Here is a 14,997-nt window from a genome sequence, read left to right on the forward strand (position 1 = left end):
ATGCTGGATGCTCTAAATAAAGAATTAGCTAAAGTGCAGCGCGTTTCTCTGCAGGTTGGTAATCTGCGCGGATTTGCGCATGTTCCCCAACCACCAAAATGCCAACCTAGCCTAACCCCTACCAGATTGTCAGCAGCAATGGACTTTTTTTTGGTTCTCAGATATAATCTGTATTTTTAAAGTGGAATTTAGGGTGGCCATACACACTTTGATAAATAACTGATTTTTTTTTTTGATCAATCTCTTCTGGTAGAAAAAAATCAGTTGGCAACCCATGCAATCAATGTGGCACACACAGGAAAGTGGACTCCGATTGATAGTTAATATATGATCGTAACTTACGATCCCAAATTATAGATTGCATCCTTATTTCCACCATGTAATCTCATAATCTATTGAAATGCTATCATATCCTTTGTACAAAGGGTTTTATTGAACATACAGATCAACAGAATGATACAAAAACAGTGGTGGAGACACGTCATGTATACATATTTGCATAAACTTCAGGTGTCAATAATATTAGTCCGAGACACAAAGGTTTGCACAAGCTCCTGAAAATTCAGGGGCGATCTTATGAGGTCAGCAATACCTGACGGTGTGGTAACACGCTAGACTTCATTTGTGGGTAAGTGGTTTTGCAGAGCCATGTGTAGCACATGTGTCGAGAGAAAAATGTAAAACATAGCATTTCAAAAAGAACACGAAAAGGAAAAAAAAAAAAATGATGAGATAAAGATAATGATAAAGAAAGGCAGTATATACCCGTAAGTAATCAAAACATTGTCTCACCATGTGTCCAATCCCAGTCCCCAGGGCCTAGCCTGCGGGCCAGAGAGACATAGAAAAGAGAAGATAGGAAGAAAGCGTGAGGAGGAGGACCGGAAGAAGAATGGGATAGGTGTGTAGGATAGAAAAACAGGGGGAAGAAACAGAAAAAAAAGAGAAAGAGGAGAGAGGGGGTTCCACAGGGTGGGGGGAGTGGAGACATACTAGAGAGAGAGTAGTGCTGGGTGGAATCGGGAAGGGTGGGTATGTGCCACCCAGGGTTGCCATGTCCGGAGGAATTTGTCATGTGTATCTGATAACACGGCTGTCAGTTTCTCGTTAACCATGATGTCATTTACACGCTTTGAAACTGAGAGCCGGAGTTTTGAAATACTATCATATTCATAAAACACGGTGTCTCTGTGCTGCTGATCGATGCAAAGCGATTGATGATTTTCTGCCCTGACCACCAGTCGTCTCAGCCTGATCGAATCCAATCTAAACTGAGTCTAAATTGATTGGAAGAGAAGTAATGGCTGTTCGATTGTTCGCAGAGCTGATCGCTTTTACCGAATCAAGCATCCATCAGATCATAAAATCGAAGTGTATATGGCCACCGATCAACACTTGTTTTATAAAAATTGCTAGCAGGTAGGTTTTATGTCAGGAGAGACTTCGGGGTTGATATAGTAAAGGCAAATAGTCCGTGCACTTGCTCTATTTCTGAGGGGGAACATGCAAGGAAAATAAAAAACGGCATGACTGATGGAAGTTTCGCCTCATTTCAGAGCTTCCCCTCAGATCTACTGTGACTGCACTTCCAAGTACTGTACACTTATGCCGCGTACACACGATCGGAATTCCGGACAGAAAAAGACCGATGAGAGCTTTTCATCGGAAAATGTGACCGTGTGTATGCTCCATCGGAATTTAGCTGTCAGAATTTCCGCCAGCCAAAAATTGATAGCATGTTCTCAATTTTCCTGACGGAAAAACTTTCTATCGGTAATTCCGATCATGTGTATGAAATTCCGACACGCCAAAAATCACGCATGCTCAGATTCAACTACGAGACGGAAGCTATTGGCTACTGGTTATTGAACTTCCTTTTTCTAGTCCCGTCGTACGTGTTGTACGTCACCGCGTTATAAACGATCAGAATTTGATGTGACCGTGTGTAGGCAAGACAACTTGAGCCGAATTCCGTTGGGAAAACCATCAGAGCTTTTTCCGTGTACGTGGCATTAGGCCCCTTTCACACTGAGGCGTTTTTCAGGTGCTAAAGGGCTAAAAATAGCGCCTGAAAAACGCCTCCCCTGCCACCCCAATGTGCAAGTTCGAGTTCTTTTACACTGGGGCACTGCGCTGGCAGGACGTTAAAAAAAGCCTCCGTTTGTGGCTGTTTCCATTATTAATGTGCGCATGTGAAGCCCAATCGTGTTCCTCTTCCTGGAGTATGCATGGAGAGGTGCATGCTGGGTAACCAGCATGCACCTCTCGATCTCGCGCATTCGCGATTCAACGGCGGCCGTAGCGCCGATTGTTTGTAACGTTGCCATAACAATGGTCGGCGATGGAGGAAGGTCCCGCCCCGTTGCTATGACAACTCAAGGAAATAACGCGATTTTAGAGCATATTATTGCCCACAGGCTCATGGGAAATGATGTGTCATCATTTCCCAGGAGCATAGGCGAGGGAGGAAGTCACGAGGAGGTCCGCGGTCCAGAAATTGGCAGATTAGGAGGACTGCATAGCAACAAGGCATTTAGGGTAAGTATAAAAAAATGTTTTCCTCCAAATGTTTTTTTTTTTTTTAGAGTGGAACTCCGTTTTAAAGTCTTGGATGGTGTGGGAAAAGATTAGCGCCCCTATCAGGGTGATATTCCTGTTTACAAAGTAGTACTTATGTTCGTATTCTATAATGAGACAAAGTCAAAGTCTGACTTTGTCTCATGATAGAATACCAATATAGCAGTACTACTCCGTATGAAATGCCCCTGAAGAAAGGACTCTACACAGGTCCAGAAATGCGTTGGGCTTAGTATTGAAGGGCCTGCATTTTTATATTTGTACCTGTTATATGATCTTGTCTATGTTGTATATGCAAATTCTTTTTTGGTATGTATGTGGTAAATGTATTAATATAAAAAATGCACTACATTTTTTTTTTATATTAATACATTTCTATGTCTTTTTTTTCATCAATTGTTGATTAGTTGCCTCAAAAGTCCCTTAATATTCATGGGGGGGGGGGGGGGTACTCTTTTTATAATATTAGATGTAATGTACTTCAACAATGTATGTGTCTTATGCATAAAATATAATAATGTTTTTTTTTTTACATCTACGTGGTTTATGTGATAATGTGTACAATTTGGGCCTGTGTCTTTGGTGCTAGGGATAGGCAGATGGGTGATAAAGATAAAATATACTTTTATTTTTATATAATTTAAATAACTTCTGTATTGATGTTGCTTATTCTCTGCAGGCCTTTGTGAAGATGGTGGCTCATCATGTGTCCTTCATGGAAGAGGAGGTGACTCAGGCAGAGAGGGATCACCTGCCGCTACCTCAAGCCTTTAATAGAATACTCTCTGCTGCTTCCATCCCTTCCTTCCTACGGGTTAGTTCTTACCTCATATTCCCATGTGTAGTATGAGCTGGAGATCCATTTAGCCACATACTTGTAGTTCAGTGTTTGGGGGGCAACCGGTGGGAGGGGTCACTTGCTGGCTTCACAGATTTCTCAAGAGGTCCCAGTGGTGAGATTTTCTGTCCCTCCTTCAAGGCCATGACCCTCTTACATTAGTTTATTCTGCCGGCCATAGATGGACCACAGGTTGCAGAAAAATTTAATTTTCTCGATTCCCCCGATCAGCATAGTCAGTGTCGATGGGGGAATTGCCTGCGGGGAGGATAGGTGGAACCATCCCCACTGGGAGAACACAGCGATTGCTGCTAGTGGCTATAACCCAGATAGCAAGGATAACTTGCCACAAATTTGTGGCTGTGTTGAATTGCAAGTCTGTTAACTTGCTGCACATTTTCACTGGCAAGTTGTACACTTGCAGAGCACTTGAAGCACAAGTTCTAGTTGACACTTTTCCAATTTGTAGCAAATTTATGTGGTATCTAGCAAGAGCAAAGTAGTTGCAGTGGTGAGTTTACAGCAATAGCTTTGCAAGTCTACAGCATGAAAATTCAGCCACAGTGACCCCTGTGGTGTGAGGAGTATTGCACAACATAACTGAGCCAGAACTTTCAGCAGACTTGCAGAATGTTTGCAAAGAAAGTTGATCTGGGGTCATGCAATGTGGACTTGCTGCAATTGCGCAACAAACAAGTCTAGCGATAGCTTAGCATGTCATTTTGAAACTTGCAGCTCAATTGCTTGCTACCTGGGAATAGCCACTAGCAATAATCGCATGTAAAACCCAGCCGGCTGTACAGGGGAAATGGGGGGAAATATTTAGAGAGATGTGGTCACTGGACTAGAACCCTCTTTATTATTTTGGAGGGCCTACTCACAGTGATTACATTTCGGTAAGGTCGCAACCTCAGGATCTTCCTGCCTTTATTGATTCTTAGTCTGATATACAGGGCAATAGTCCTTACAGCTACCTCTCATGGTTAATAATGTCTTTGTAATGTACTATGTTCACAACCCAAAGCTTATTTTTTTTGTTTATTTCTGTTAATGCTCATATGTTCCTCCGTGGCCTTATTGAAGACCTAACTGGTATACCAAGATCTCCCCCTGACGATTTCTACAATCCTCCCCACATTTTTGTACCAATTCTTATTGTATGATTCAGAGCATGGGAGGATTGTTTGCTGCGCTGTACAGTACTCATTTACTTTGCCTTTTTCAAAAATACCAATTAAAACGAATGAAACAAAATCCGACAGGCTGGTTGTATCCAAGTTGATTAAACAATCAACTTAGGTACATTCAGCATGCCTATACATGATTAAAATTTCGGCCGGTCCCTGTTGAACCTGCTGAGATTTGAACTGTCTATGGCCAGCTTTATGGAAATGTGACGCCACCATTTGACGTTGTCACTCCCGTGGTAGGTGGGATTGGGAATTCTGATGGGCAGACCATGTCACTGAGAGTTTCTCCAGAAATGGAAAAAGCCAGCATGTGATCTAGCTTACCAGCAGCGAAAAGGCAAATTCACTTTGCACTACAAGTGCAAACTACAAGTGCAAAATGCTCTTAAAATTGCACTGAAAGTGCACTTGGAAGTGCAGTTGCTGTAAATCTGAGGGGTAGATCTGAAATGAGGGGAAGCTCTGCTGATTTTATTATCCAAGCATGTGCAAGCTAAAATGCTGTTTTTTATTTTCCTTGCATGCCCCCCTCGGATCTACAGCAACTGCACTTTCAAGTGCACTTTCAATGTAATTTCAAGTGCACTTTCAATGTAATTTCAAGTGCACTTTGCACTTGTAGTTTGCACTTGTAGTGCAAAGGGGATTTGCCTTTCGTAAAAAAACTCCACTGTATATGGGACAACAGATAGAAAAAACAGACAGTTAAAGCAATAGAAAAAATGTAAATAAATATTTACTGTAGATGCATCCGGTGACACCATCAGCGCATGCGCTCTGAAGGAATGGCCACCCGGCCGTTTCTTCAGTGTCCTGTGCTGTAAAAACAACAGCTCCTGTGCACATGCCCGGGAGTGACGTCATTGCAGCTCCAGCCAGTCACACATCCGGAATCCGTGAACCTGGAAGGAAGATCAGGTGAAGATGGGAGCGCCTGCAGCGGTGACATCGCGGTGCTGGAAGGCTTAGTTTTTAGGTAAGTTTAACATAATATTCTAGAATGCGATGCATACTAGCACATTGTGACATTAGCTTTCAGGTTGGGAAAAAAAAACACTCAGCGGTTTACTACCGCTTTAAGGTATTATAGTACATACATACCGTAGTGCTGATAACCTGCACCTTGCAGCTAACACGCGGCACTTGTTGTAGTTGTCAGGGGGTCCCTAACTTCTGCTTTCCAGTTTCATGTTAATTTAGATATGCAGCATTTTGCAGTATGATAGATTTAATTTTATTAAAAAAATTATAAAGTATAGACCAGCCTTTCTCATGCTTTTTATACATGGAGGTAATCTTTGAAATAAATTACCGGTCTCAGGGAACCTCAGATAATAACTACTTTTATCTATAGCTTATGGTACATTAGCATGATGGTCCTTGAGAAGAATGCGCCTCTTACAGATAGCTAAAAAAAAGTTCATTGTTGTCAGTGATTACTTTTCTGAGAGGCAGAAATTGCTCTTCCGCTTAGGCTGCGTTCACACCTAATATCAATGCGGCTCACAGCAGGTGTGCGGTGCGTCCTGGTTCACCCTTTTAGGTCCGATTTCAACCTGAATTTTGGGCTGAATTCTGACCTGAAATTAACCAAAAGACGCACATGGCTCCTGTGTAAATTCGCACTGAAGACGCATCAGAGATATGTGAACCATCTCCTGCTATTGAGAGCCATTCACAATCTCCTGCCAGATCCAATTCGCAATAGTTTGAACCAAGCCTCAAGGTACCCCTAGCAAACTCTGGATCATCTCTGGGGTCCCATAGTACCCTGGTTAACAGAGGCTGGTATAAGCAATATACTATGGACAGGTGAGAAGTATCTTATAGAGGGATATATTTATCCTATCCTGTAAACCCAGTGCGTTTCCATAACACTTAAAGTGTTAGTTCACCTTTTCACAAGAAATTAAAATGTGAGCACACATCATTCCTCTGGTCCCCATTGCATGTACCTTATATGATGCACATCTACTGCTGCCCTCTCTGTTTTGAAAGTCCAGAACATTAAGGCTCCTTTCACATGGGATGGATCCTTAATGATCCGCCCCGTGATGATCCGCTTGCTCAGCGGGGATCGCTCCGTTTATCCCGCTGAGCTGTCGGGTGACAGGGCGGGCCCGGCACACTGTGCTGGGACCGCCCTGTCAGCTCTCTGCTCTCCTCTATGGGGGATCGGACGAACATGGACCGTCTGTCCGTGTTCATCCGATCCGCTCTGCAGATGGATAGAAAAATAGGATTTTTCTCCATCTGCAGAATCGGACAATAGCGGAGACGGACGATATCGGGTGTCTGCGGATGTTCATCCGCAGACACCCGCTATCCCATTGGAATGCATGTATGTCCGTATTTCATCCGCAAACAGATGGATGAAATATGGACATACGTTCCGCATGTGTGGAAGGGGCCTTAAACTTCACAAAACATTGCTGTGTTAGCACTGAGTGTAGGTATAGGGCTCATTGATCTGTGCAGGCCCCTTGACCAACCTGACCAATGAGAATCCCTGGTTTGTTCAAGGATGCCATCCCAGAAGAAAAGGATTCTCCTTGGTCAGTGTCTTCATGTGACCTTGCCATTGCTTTACGATTTGCTGTGTGATGATGTTTACAAGTTTACAAGTATTGGACCATTATACTGGCTGGAGAGGGCAGTTGAGGATGAGGATCATATAAGGTACATGCAGCGGGGACTGGAGGGGTGTAGAGGCTGTCGTGAGTTAGTTTATCTTTAAAAAGTTTGTAATAAGGTGAACTAACCATTTAAGCAATAGATGTGAAAGAAGATTTCTAGGAAATGTTGCAAAAACATTGTTCACAATGACCTGTGGAGGACAGCGATCGGTGGAATCTCTGTGGTCAGACAGGTAAGTGCTTTTGTTATGAAGCCATGACCTCCAAGCCAACAGATTTTTTGGTAAGTCTTTTCAGTTTAATGTACAATTGCAGAAAGTAGCAGTTTTGCCTGTGATGGATTCTGGCAGCTGATTGGTTAAAGACATTGGTCTATTTTTTTTTCTCTTAAAAAAAAAAAACGGAAAAAAAAACCCCCAAATGCCAAAAACAAATTCTGCCGTATTAAGACCAGACGCTCTCTGGGGCCCATAACCTGACACCTTGTACACAGGATAAGACGCTTCAGATGAAATAAAATCCTTTATTATTGGAATACCCTCTGCAATTTCACTGTGTCTGCTTCAGAAGAAAATATAACACACTGGGACCAAAAAAAAACAAAACTAAAACCACTACTGAAAAAAGGGATAAAAAACATTGTATTTAATATACCCCCATAGCATAGCGAAAAACGATGAGATATAAAAAAGTTGAATTTGTTGTTCCTCCTGTCTTGCAGCTGACAGGTACTTAGATAGCACCATCAATTCTACATAGATATATCATACTTTCACATCAGTCCCTGCCCTCAAAGAGCTTACAATCTAAGGTCCGCACATTGATAGATACATATACTAAGGACAATTAACCTACTAGCATGTGTTTGGAGTTGGGAGGAAAACGGAGTAAACCCGCACAGTTCCGGGGAAAACATGCAAACTCAAGGTAGGCAGTGCTGTGGTTGGGATTAAAACTGACTACCCTAGTGCTGCTAGGTGAAAGCGCTAACCACTTAGTCACTGTCTACATGGGCACAAAATTTAATATTATGACCTACAGTAGATCAGGGTTTCTCAACCTTTTTTCAGCCCAAGCATCCTTTAAAATGACGGACGGTCCTGAGGCACCCCATTCTAAAATGTAAAAAAAAAATTCTAATAACGTTACATAATGCAGCAACATCCACATATAGGACACCCAACGTTAGAGGTGATTTTTTTTTTCTTCCAAAGCAAATACACTTTTGCACACTAGTACTGACTAGTATTCCAATGTTTCTCTTCTCCCTCAATTTCTCTCCCATCATTCAGCTAATATCACCCCAGTGCTGTGGGAGGGGGGTGCAGAAGGGTCAACCAAGGATGCTGTGGAGGCAACAGACATCCTTCTTATTAACTGATGATGTCATTGGTTCTTAGGATGTCAGTGTCTAGAAAGTTGCAATGGTGCATAATGAAAACCCTTGGCTTTGTGTAACTAAAAGGCAGGCTTGATCCACCTGCTGGCTTGTATACAATTTTCTAGGCATTTTGCCAAGGCGCCCCTGAAAGAAACCTCAGGAAAAAGGGTGACCTAGCTAAGCAGGTCTTAACCAGGTAAAGTAAAAAAATCATCCATGTTATAAAGAACTGCTCTGTCATGTTCATACATGATGTGTAAAAAGGAGTAAGGACTCCACAGCAATGGTAATAGAGCACAGAAGGGCAAATTACTGAATGATCAAAAATTTAAAAGAGCCAGCGCATTTTGGGTGTTCATAAACTCCTCCATCAGGGTTTAAGTATAGAGTTTAAAGTATAGAGATACTTGTATCAGCAGGTATTGCATAACGAAACATTATGGGCTGCCAGACATTGCTAAAGATACAAAACAAAAAAGGAAGGCGCACTGACCTAGTGCATTACCATAAATAGAGCTTTATTGACCATTGCCTGGCTCTGAGGAAAGGGGTTCTCCCCAGAAACGCGTCAGCCGTTTACGTTGGGGTATTCATCAATCAATTTATCTGACATCAGATCTGGATGTGCCGATGTTCGGTGCGATGGATCCAATTGTATTGATTATGCCTTTTATCAATACTCGTTTGTGAGTAGCCATTTTGCTATGTGTTCTGTTTTCAATAAAGCTCTATTTATGGTAATGCACTAGGCCAGTGCGCCTTCCTTTTTTGTTTTGTTTTTCTCTAGTATTTGAATACCCAATATTCTAAGGAGGGCTGCAAGACCTTTTTGACACTACCATCTTAAACTGTCGGTATCACACTTTGAAGACCGAGACACCAGAGCGCAGGAGAAGTTGTCTTTTTTTTTTTATTATTGCTAAAGATACAGCATACTAAAGCCTAGTAGTACACACTACAGTTTTCTTTTGTGCAACCTCGCGGGTTATATGGAAAAATTCTGTCAGCTTTGGCCGGAGCCGCTGTACTTACCATGGGAGGTTAGTCCAGCGATCTCGCCTGCTGAGCCATTGACTGAGATCGCTGATCGGACGTCGGTGGACTGCTGGTTTTCCAGCATGCATGTCCGACAGTCTGCGGTTTTTCTTTTTTTAACCGACAAATGTCCGTGTGTACTCTACTTAGCCCCTCTTACTGTATTTTTTAATAATCAATGAATTGACTGCACACAGCAATGTCTCCACCCCAAAACCAACCTCCCTTGACACATTGCATAGCTCCTGGCCTTCTCACTTTCCCGATCCTTGTGAGCAAGCCAGCAGTGGTGAAACGTGTCAAGGACGGTTGGCTTTTAGGTGGAGACATTGCTGTGTGTAGTCAATTCATTGGGTTATTAAAAAATACTGTAAGACGGGCTAAGTGGAGTGCAGCTGATATTCTTTCATATTTTCAATGGAAAGTGTAGACAGACTACAATGGCCAGCACCCAGGTCATCCATGTACAAGAGAGACCAGTCTTGAGTGGAGCTAGGGAACTGAGGGGTCTCTGATTAGTATCCATTGTCACCAAAAGATTGGATGGTTGGGATTCTGGATTCTACAATGTTCTCCGTCATCTGCTCTTCACTGAACTGTAATATTAAATAACATCTGCAATCAAAAAATAGATTTTGACATGAGAAAGTACACTGAAATCAGCAGATATAATAATATGACTTTACCAGCAATGGGAGTAAGGCTGAGGCCACATACAGCTACCGAAATTTAATTATATGTTTCAGTGATTTTTATTAGTTTTTCATAGAAAAAAATAACACAGTTCTCCAACATGTCTTTGGGTATTGCACAGTGGTCATTACATTTCATACATACAACATTCATAGGGAATCCATCTTGAGTGTTTACAATGACAGTATTAGTTTTTACTATCCACTGTATAATAGTTTTCGTCAGTATTTTCCCCTACATTTAAGGTAAGCATATCCATCTTACTGTGATACTTGCAAGCCGTACCCATCCTTTCATGGCCTATGACCAAAGGCAAACTCTATCCCTATGATTCCCGGCGTGGCTCCCACCAACCAGAAACACCGGCTCTGCCCCCTAACATCGGGGGAGACAGGCTCCCAGGTCCCGAGGAAGCCCCTTCTGGTCATCCATAATCTTTATCTTGTTGAGAAAAGGGAGGTAATTGGTCATTAACTGAGTAAAGAGGGGGAGAGAGTAAAGTTTAGTGGAAATAGAGTTGGAAAAAAGGGTGAGAAGGGAGGGGGGGCTCCACGCTCCATAGTTCGTTCAGGAAAGGTCCTCGGTTGTAATAGTCCGAGGGTCATTTGTCAGGTAACTGATCCATGGGTCCCATGCTTTATTAAACATTTTCATATTATCCTGTACTATTGCTGTTAGTCTATCATTAACCGTAAGCAATGACATTTTATGTTTAAGTTGGTCAAATGTTAGGGCCGCAGACCTCCAATTTCTTGCTATCGTGATTTTAGCTGATATAAATATGAATGTGAGAAGCCTTCTTCGGTGTTTGGAGGCTTCAGCTACCTTGCCACCCAGGAGTGCGTGTTTTGCGGATTTTGTCAGGTTAATCTGGGTAAGGGTGTATATAAAGTTGTAGACCCTGATCCAAATTCTCCTGACCTTGGGGCATGTCCACCATATATGGTATGCTGTCCCCACCTGACCACATCCCCGAAAACACCCCGGGGTGGCTCCGGGCACAAAAGTGGCCAGTCTGGCTGGTACCATATACCATCTTAGCAAAACCTTGTAATTGGCCTCTACAATAAAGGTATTAGTGAGCGAACGAGATGCTTCTATTATGATCGAGTGCCATTCTTTGAGATCTAGAGTCTCTTGAAGATCTTATTCCCATAAAGTCATATGACTCAGCTTTACCGTGATAAATGTTAATATCGTATATATAGCAGATATATGGCCTCTAAGCTTGTCATACTGTCTACAAATATTTTCCATGGGGGTCATTATCGCTAAACCTTACGTGCTAAGGTTTGCATGTAATGGTGTATTTGGGTAAATCTATAATGTTCAGAAGTTGGCATTTGATATTTTTCTATCAAAGACCTTTCAGTTAGCATACCTCTGTGATCGCAGAGATCTGCTATCCTTATCAGCCATTTGTTAGTCCACCATTCAAATGCGGGGGGTGAGAGGCCCGGGGTGAAGTCTCTATTTCTCAGTAGAGGTGCTAGCGGATTATGGGGAGATTTCAATTTTTGAGTTTGCGAGAGTCTATCCCAAATTTCTAGCGAGAAAGAAAGAGTAGTGCATAGTATAGTCGGTCTCTTCTTCGTTGGTAGCCACATTATATGTGATGTTGGGTTAGGGTGGCAGGAATATGATTCCATGGTCATCCATAACTCTTGGGATTGTTGGGAGTGAAACTTCGCAAGTTGGGCCAGCTGAGCCGCATTAAAGTATTTCTGCAGGTCAGGTAGGCCCAGTCCCCCCTTCTATCTTTACTTATGTCTGTGTATATATCTTCTCTTATTACATCTATTTCTTTCTTTCTTTCTCTTTCACAAATATAACAACCTTGCCAGTATATGAAATGAGTAACAGGATATCCCCTCTGGTCAACCTCAGCATCTTTCTTTCTTTCTTTCTTTCTTTCTGTCTTTTTCTCTAATTATTTCACATTTACCCTTGATGAGAGTGAGGCTGAAGCAGCACACAGCTTCAGAAATTAAATTATAAACATGACTCCCATCTATCTATCATCTTAATTTTTCTTTCTTTCTTTCTTTCTTTCTTTCTTTCTTTCTTTCTTTCTTTCTTTCTCTAATTATTTCACAGTTTACCCGTGATGGGAGTGAGACTGAGGCCACCTACAGCTTTACATGACTCCTAGCTATCTATCTATAGTATCTGTTATCTTTATTTTTTGTCTTTCTTTCTTTGCCCTTGTACACACCGTCGGAGACTCCGACGGAATTTGTCCGATCAGACCATTTTGTCGGATATTCCGACTGTGTGTGGTCTCCATCGGACTGTTTCCGTCTGAGTATCCGATGGACCATTTTTTTCCAACTTGTTGGTAAAATTTTCAGACAAAATGCTCCGATCGGACATACTCTGATCATGTGTAGAGAATTCCGATCGGACAAAGTGCCACACATGCTCAGATCAAATTCCTACATCAAAGCTATTGGCTACTAGCCTGATGGTAGTCCCGTTGTAACGAAATTACGTCATCACGTTCTGAACGATCGGATTTTCCGACAACTTTGTCCGACCGTGTGTATGCAACAGTTTCGGACAAAATCCGACGGACAAAATCCGACGCATTTGGTTGTCGGAATCTCCGACTGTGTGTACAAGGGCTTTCTCTCTCTTTCTTTCTTTCTTTCTTTCTTTCTCACTTTCTCTTCTAATTATTTCACATTTATCCGTGATGGGAGTGAGGCTGAGGCCACCAACAGCTTTGGAAATGATAAACATGACTCCTATCTATCTGTCACATCTATGTAAGAATATCACATTCTCAAAACCGCATCTCAGTGTTTTCAGATTATGTACAGTATATTGTATACTGATATTATCCAGACAAAATGAATACACATGCACACTTGCGTACATTCCTATATATGTACACAAATTTGTATTTTTTTATTTGCTCAAATAATTTTTTTCTATAAAAATTTATTTAGAATGTACAGAGCCATATTTCTGTGTCTGTCCTTCCAGTGTTCTCTCCCAGGTCTCGGTCTTTTCTCTTCTTCCCTGGAGATTGGCTCTGACATTGTCCAGCCTGCAGCTACATGACCTCTGAAACCCTCAATGCCTTCTGAGCGCAGAGCTGGGTCTCCACTTCTCAGAATTTCGCATCTACTCGTATCCTACATTCTACACATTTTCCAAATCTTGGATCAATTATTTTTCTTGTAATAGTTTTTATTCAAATAGAAAAGGAGATACACACATCATTAGCAGTACAATACCATTAGCATCACATCCAATAGGTTGCAATGAAAATTACTGCTACCGTGAATGCCAGCAGAGATAAAGTAAATAGTATGAGAATCACAACTGAACCTTGGCCTATATCTATCTCTCTCTCTCTCTCTCTCTCTATATATATATATATATATATATATATATATATATATATATATGTATATATACCCTGTTTCCCCGAAAATAAGACGCAGCGTGATTGTCGGTGACGGCTGCAATATAAGCCCTACCCCCCAAATAAGCCCTAGGTAAAGTCCTTGTAGGTCTTATTTTCAGGGTAGGACTTATTTTCGCAGAAACAGGGTAAGGCTTATTTGGGGGGGTAGGGCTTATATTACAGCCATCACCGACAATCACGCTAGGTCTTATTTTCGGGGAAACAGGGTGTATATATATATATATATATATATATATATCAAAAAATGAGGATGAGATCTCTGTATATTGCAATTAATCTTTACTTCGAAAATCCATCTTCATATACAATAAATGATCCAACAAAGCAACTTAGGCCGCGTACACACGAGAGGATTGTCCGTCCAACTAAGTCCGTCAGACAATCCGACAGACAGTCCGTCCTACTTTTGAATGAACGGACTTGACCACACACGATGAACAGACAGTCCGCTGAAAGCTTGCGCGATGACGTGTACAGCACGTACGACGGGACTAGAAATACGACATCCAATACACTGCAATGCAACCTTCGGCCGTGTAAATCCTTTCTGAGCATGCGCCATACTTAGTCCGTCCAACTTGCCTACTCACGAGCGGACTGTCCGCTGAAACCAAAGTTGGACGGACAATATTACGGAAATTCCGAAAGACTTAGTCCGCCAGACTGTCCGCTGAAAAAGTCCGCTGAAGCCCACACACGAGCAGACTGTCCGCTGAAACACGTTTCAGCGGACTAAGTTGGACGGACAATCCTCTCGTGTGTACGCGGCCTTACAGTTTCAAGCAGCACTTTGCTCTTTTTCAAGCCAGGGCTTGAGAAAGAGTAAAGAGCTGCTTGAAACTGTACAGTTGCTTACTGGATCATTTATTGTAAATGAAAATGGATTTTCGAAGTAAAGATTAATTTCAATATACAGAGATCTCATCCTCATGTAGCAAGGTCCCCCGACCTTGTCCAGTCTAATGAGGACCTCCAAGACCAAAGATAGCTGACATCCTTCAATATGTAGTGGATTGTGAGGCATGGTGGGTGTAAAGATGGAGAAAGTCATTGGGGGCCAGACACTTCTTTGATGTAAAAGAGGTTTTATTTCTTTTGACAGTCCTTTTTGTATTTTGGGGGGAAAGAGGGTTAGGGCCAGGACAACCTTAAGTAGTTATAGATTCAATTGGCAGACTCAGAGACTTCAATAAGAGGACAGCAGTGCGGGG

General features: G+C 42.1%; 1 protein-coding gene across 1 annotated transcript in view; it reads left to right on the forward strand.

Moving 5' to 3' along the window:
* BCAS4 (breast carcinoma amplified sequence 4) overlaps window positions 1-14,997 on the forward strand; it is a 182,361-nt gene that overhangs the window by 87,935 nt on the left and 79,429 nt on the right. Inside the window, exon 4 of the mRNA XM_077460526.1 lies at window positions 3,257-3,391. Within this exon, the coding sequence (XP_077316652.1) occupies window positions 3,257-3,391 (135 nt within the window). The remainder of the gene's footprint in view (window positions 1-3,256; window positions 3,392-14,997) is intronic.

Source organism: Lithobates pipiens, unplaced genomic scaffold (assembly GCF_037356315.1).
Source record: "Lithobates pipiens isolate NorthernLeopardFrog02 unplaced genomic scaffold, aLitPip1_a1.2 Scaffold_28, whole genome shotgun sequence".
Lineage (NCBI taxonomy): Eukaryota > Metazoa > Chordata > Amphibia > Anura > Ranidae > Lithobates > Lithobates pipiens.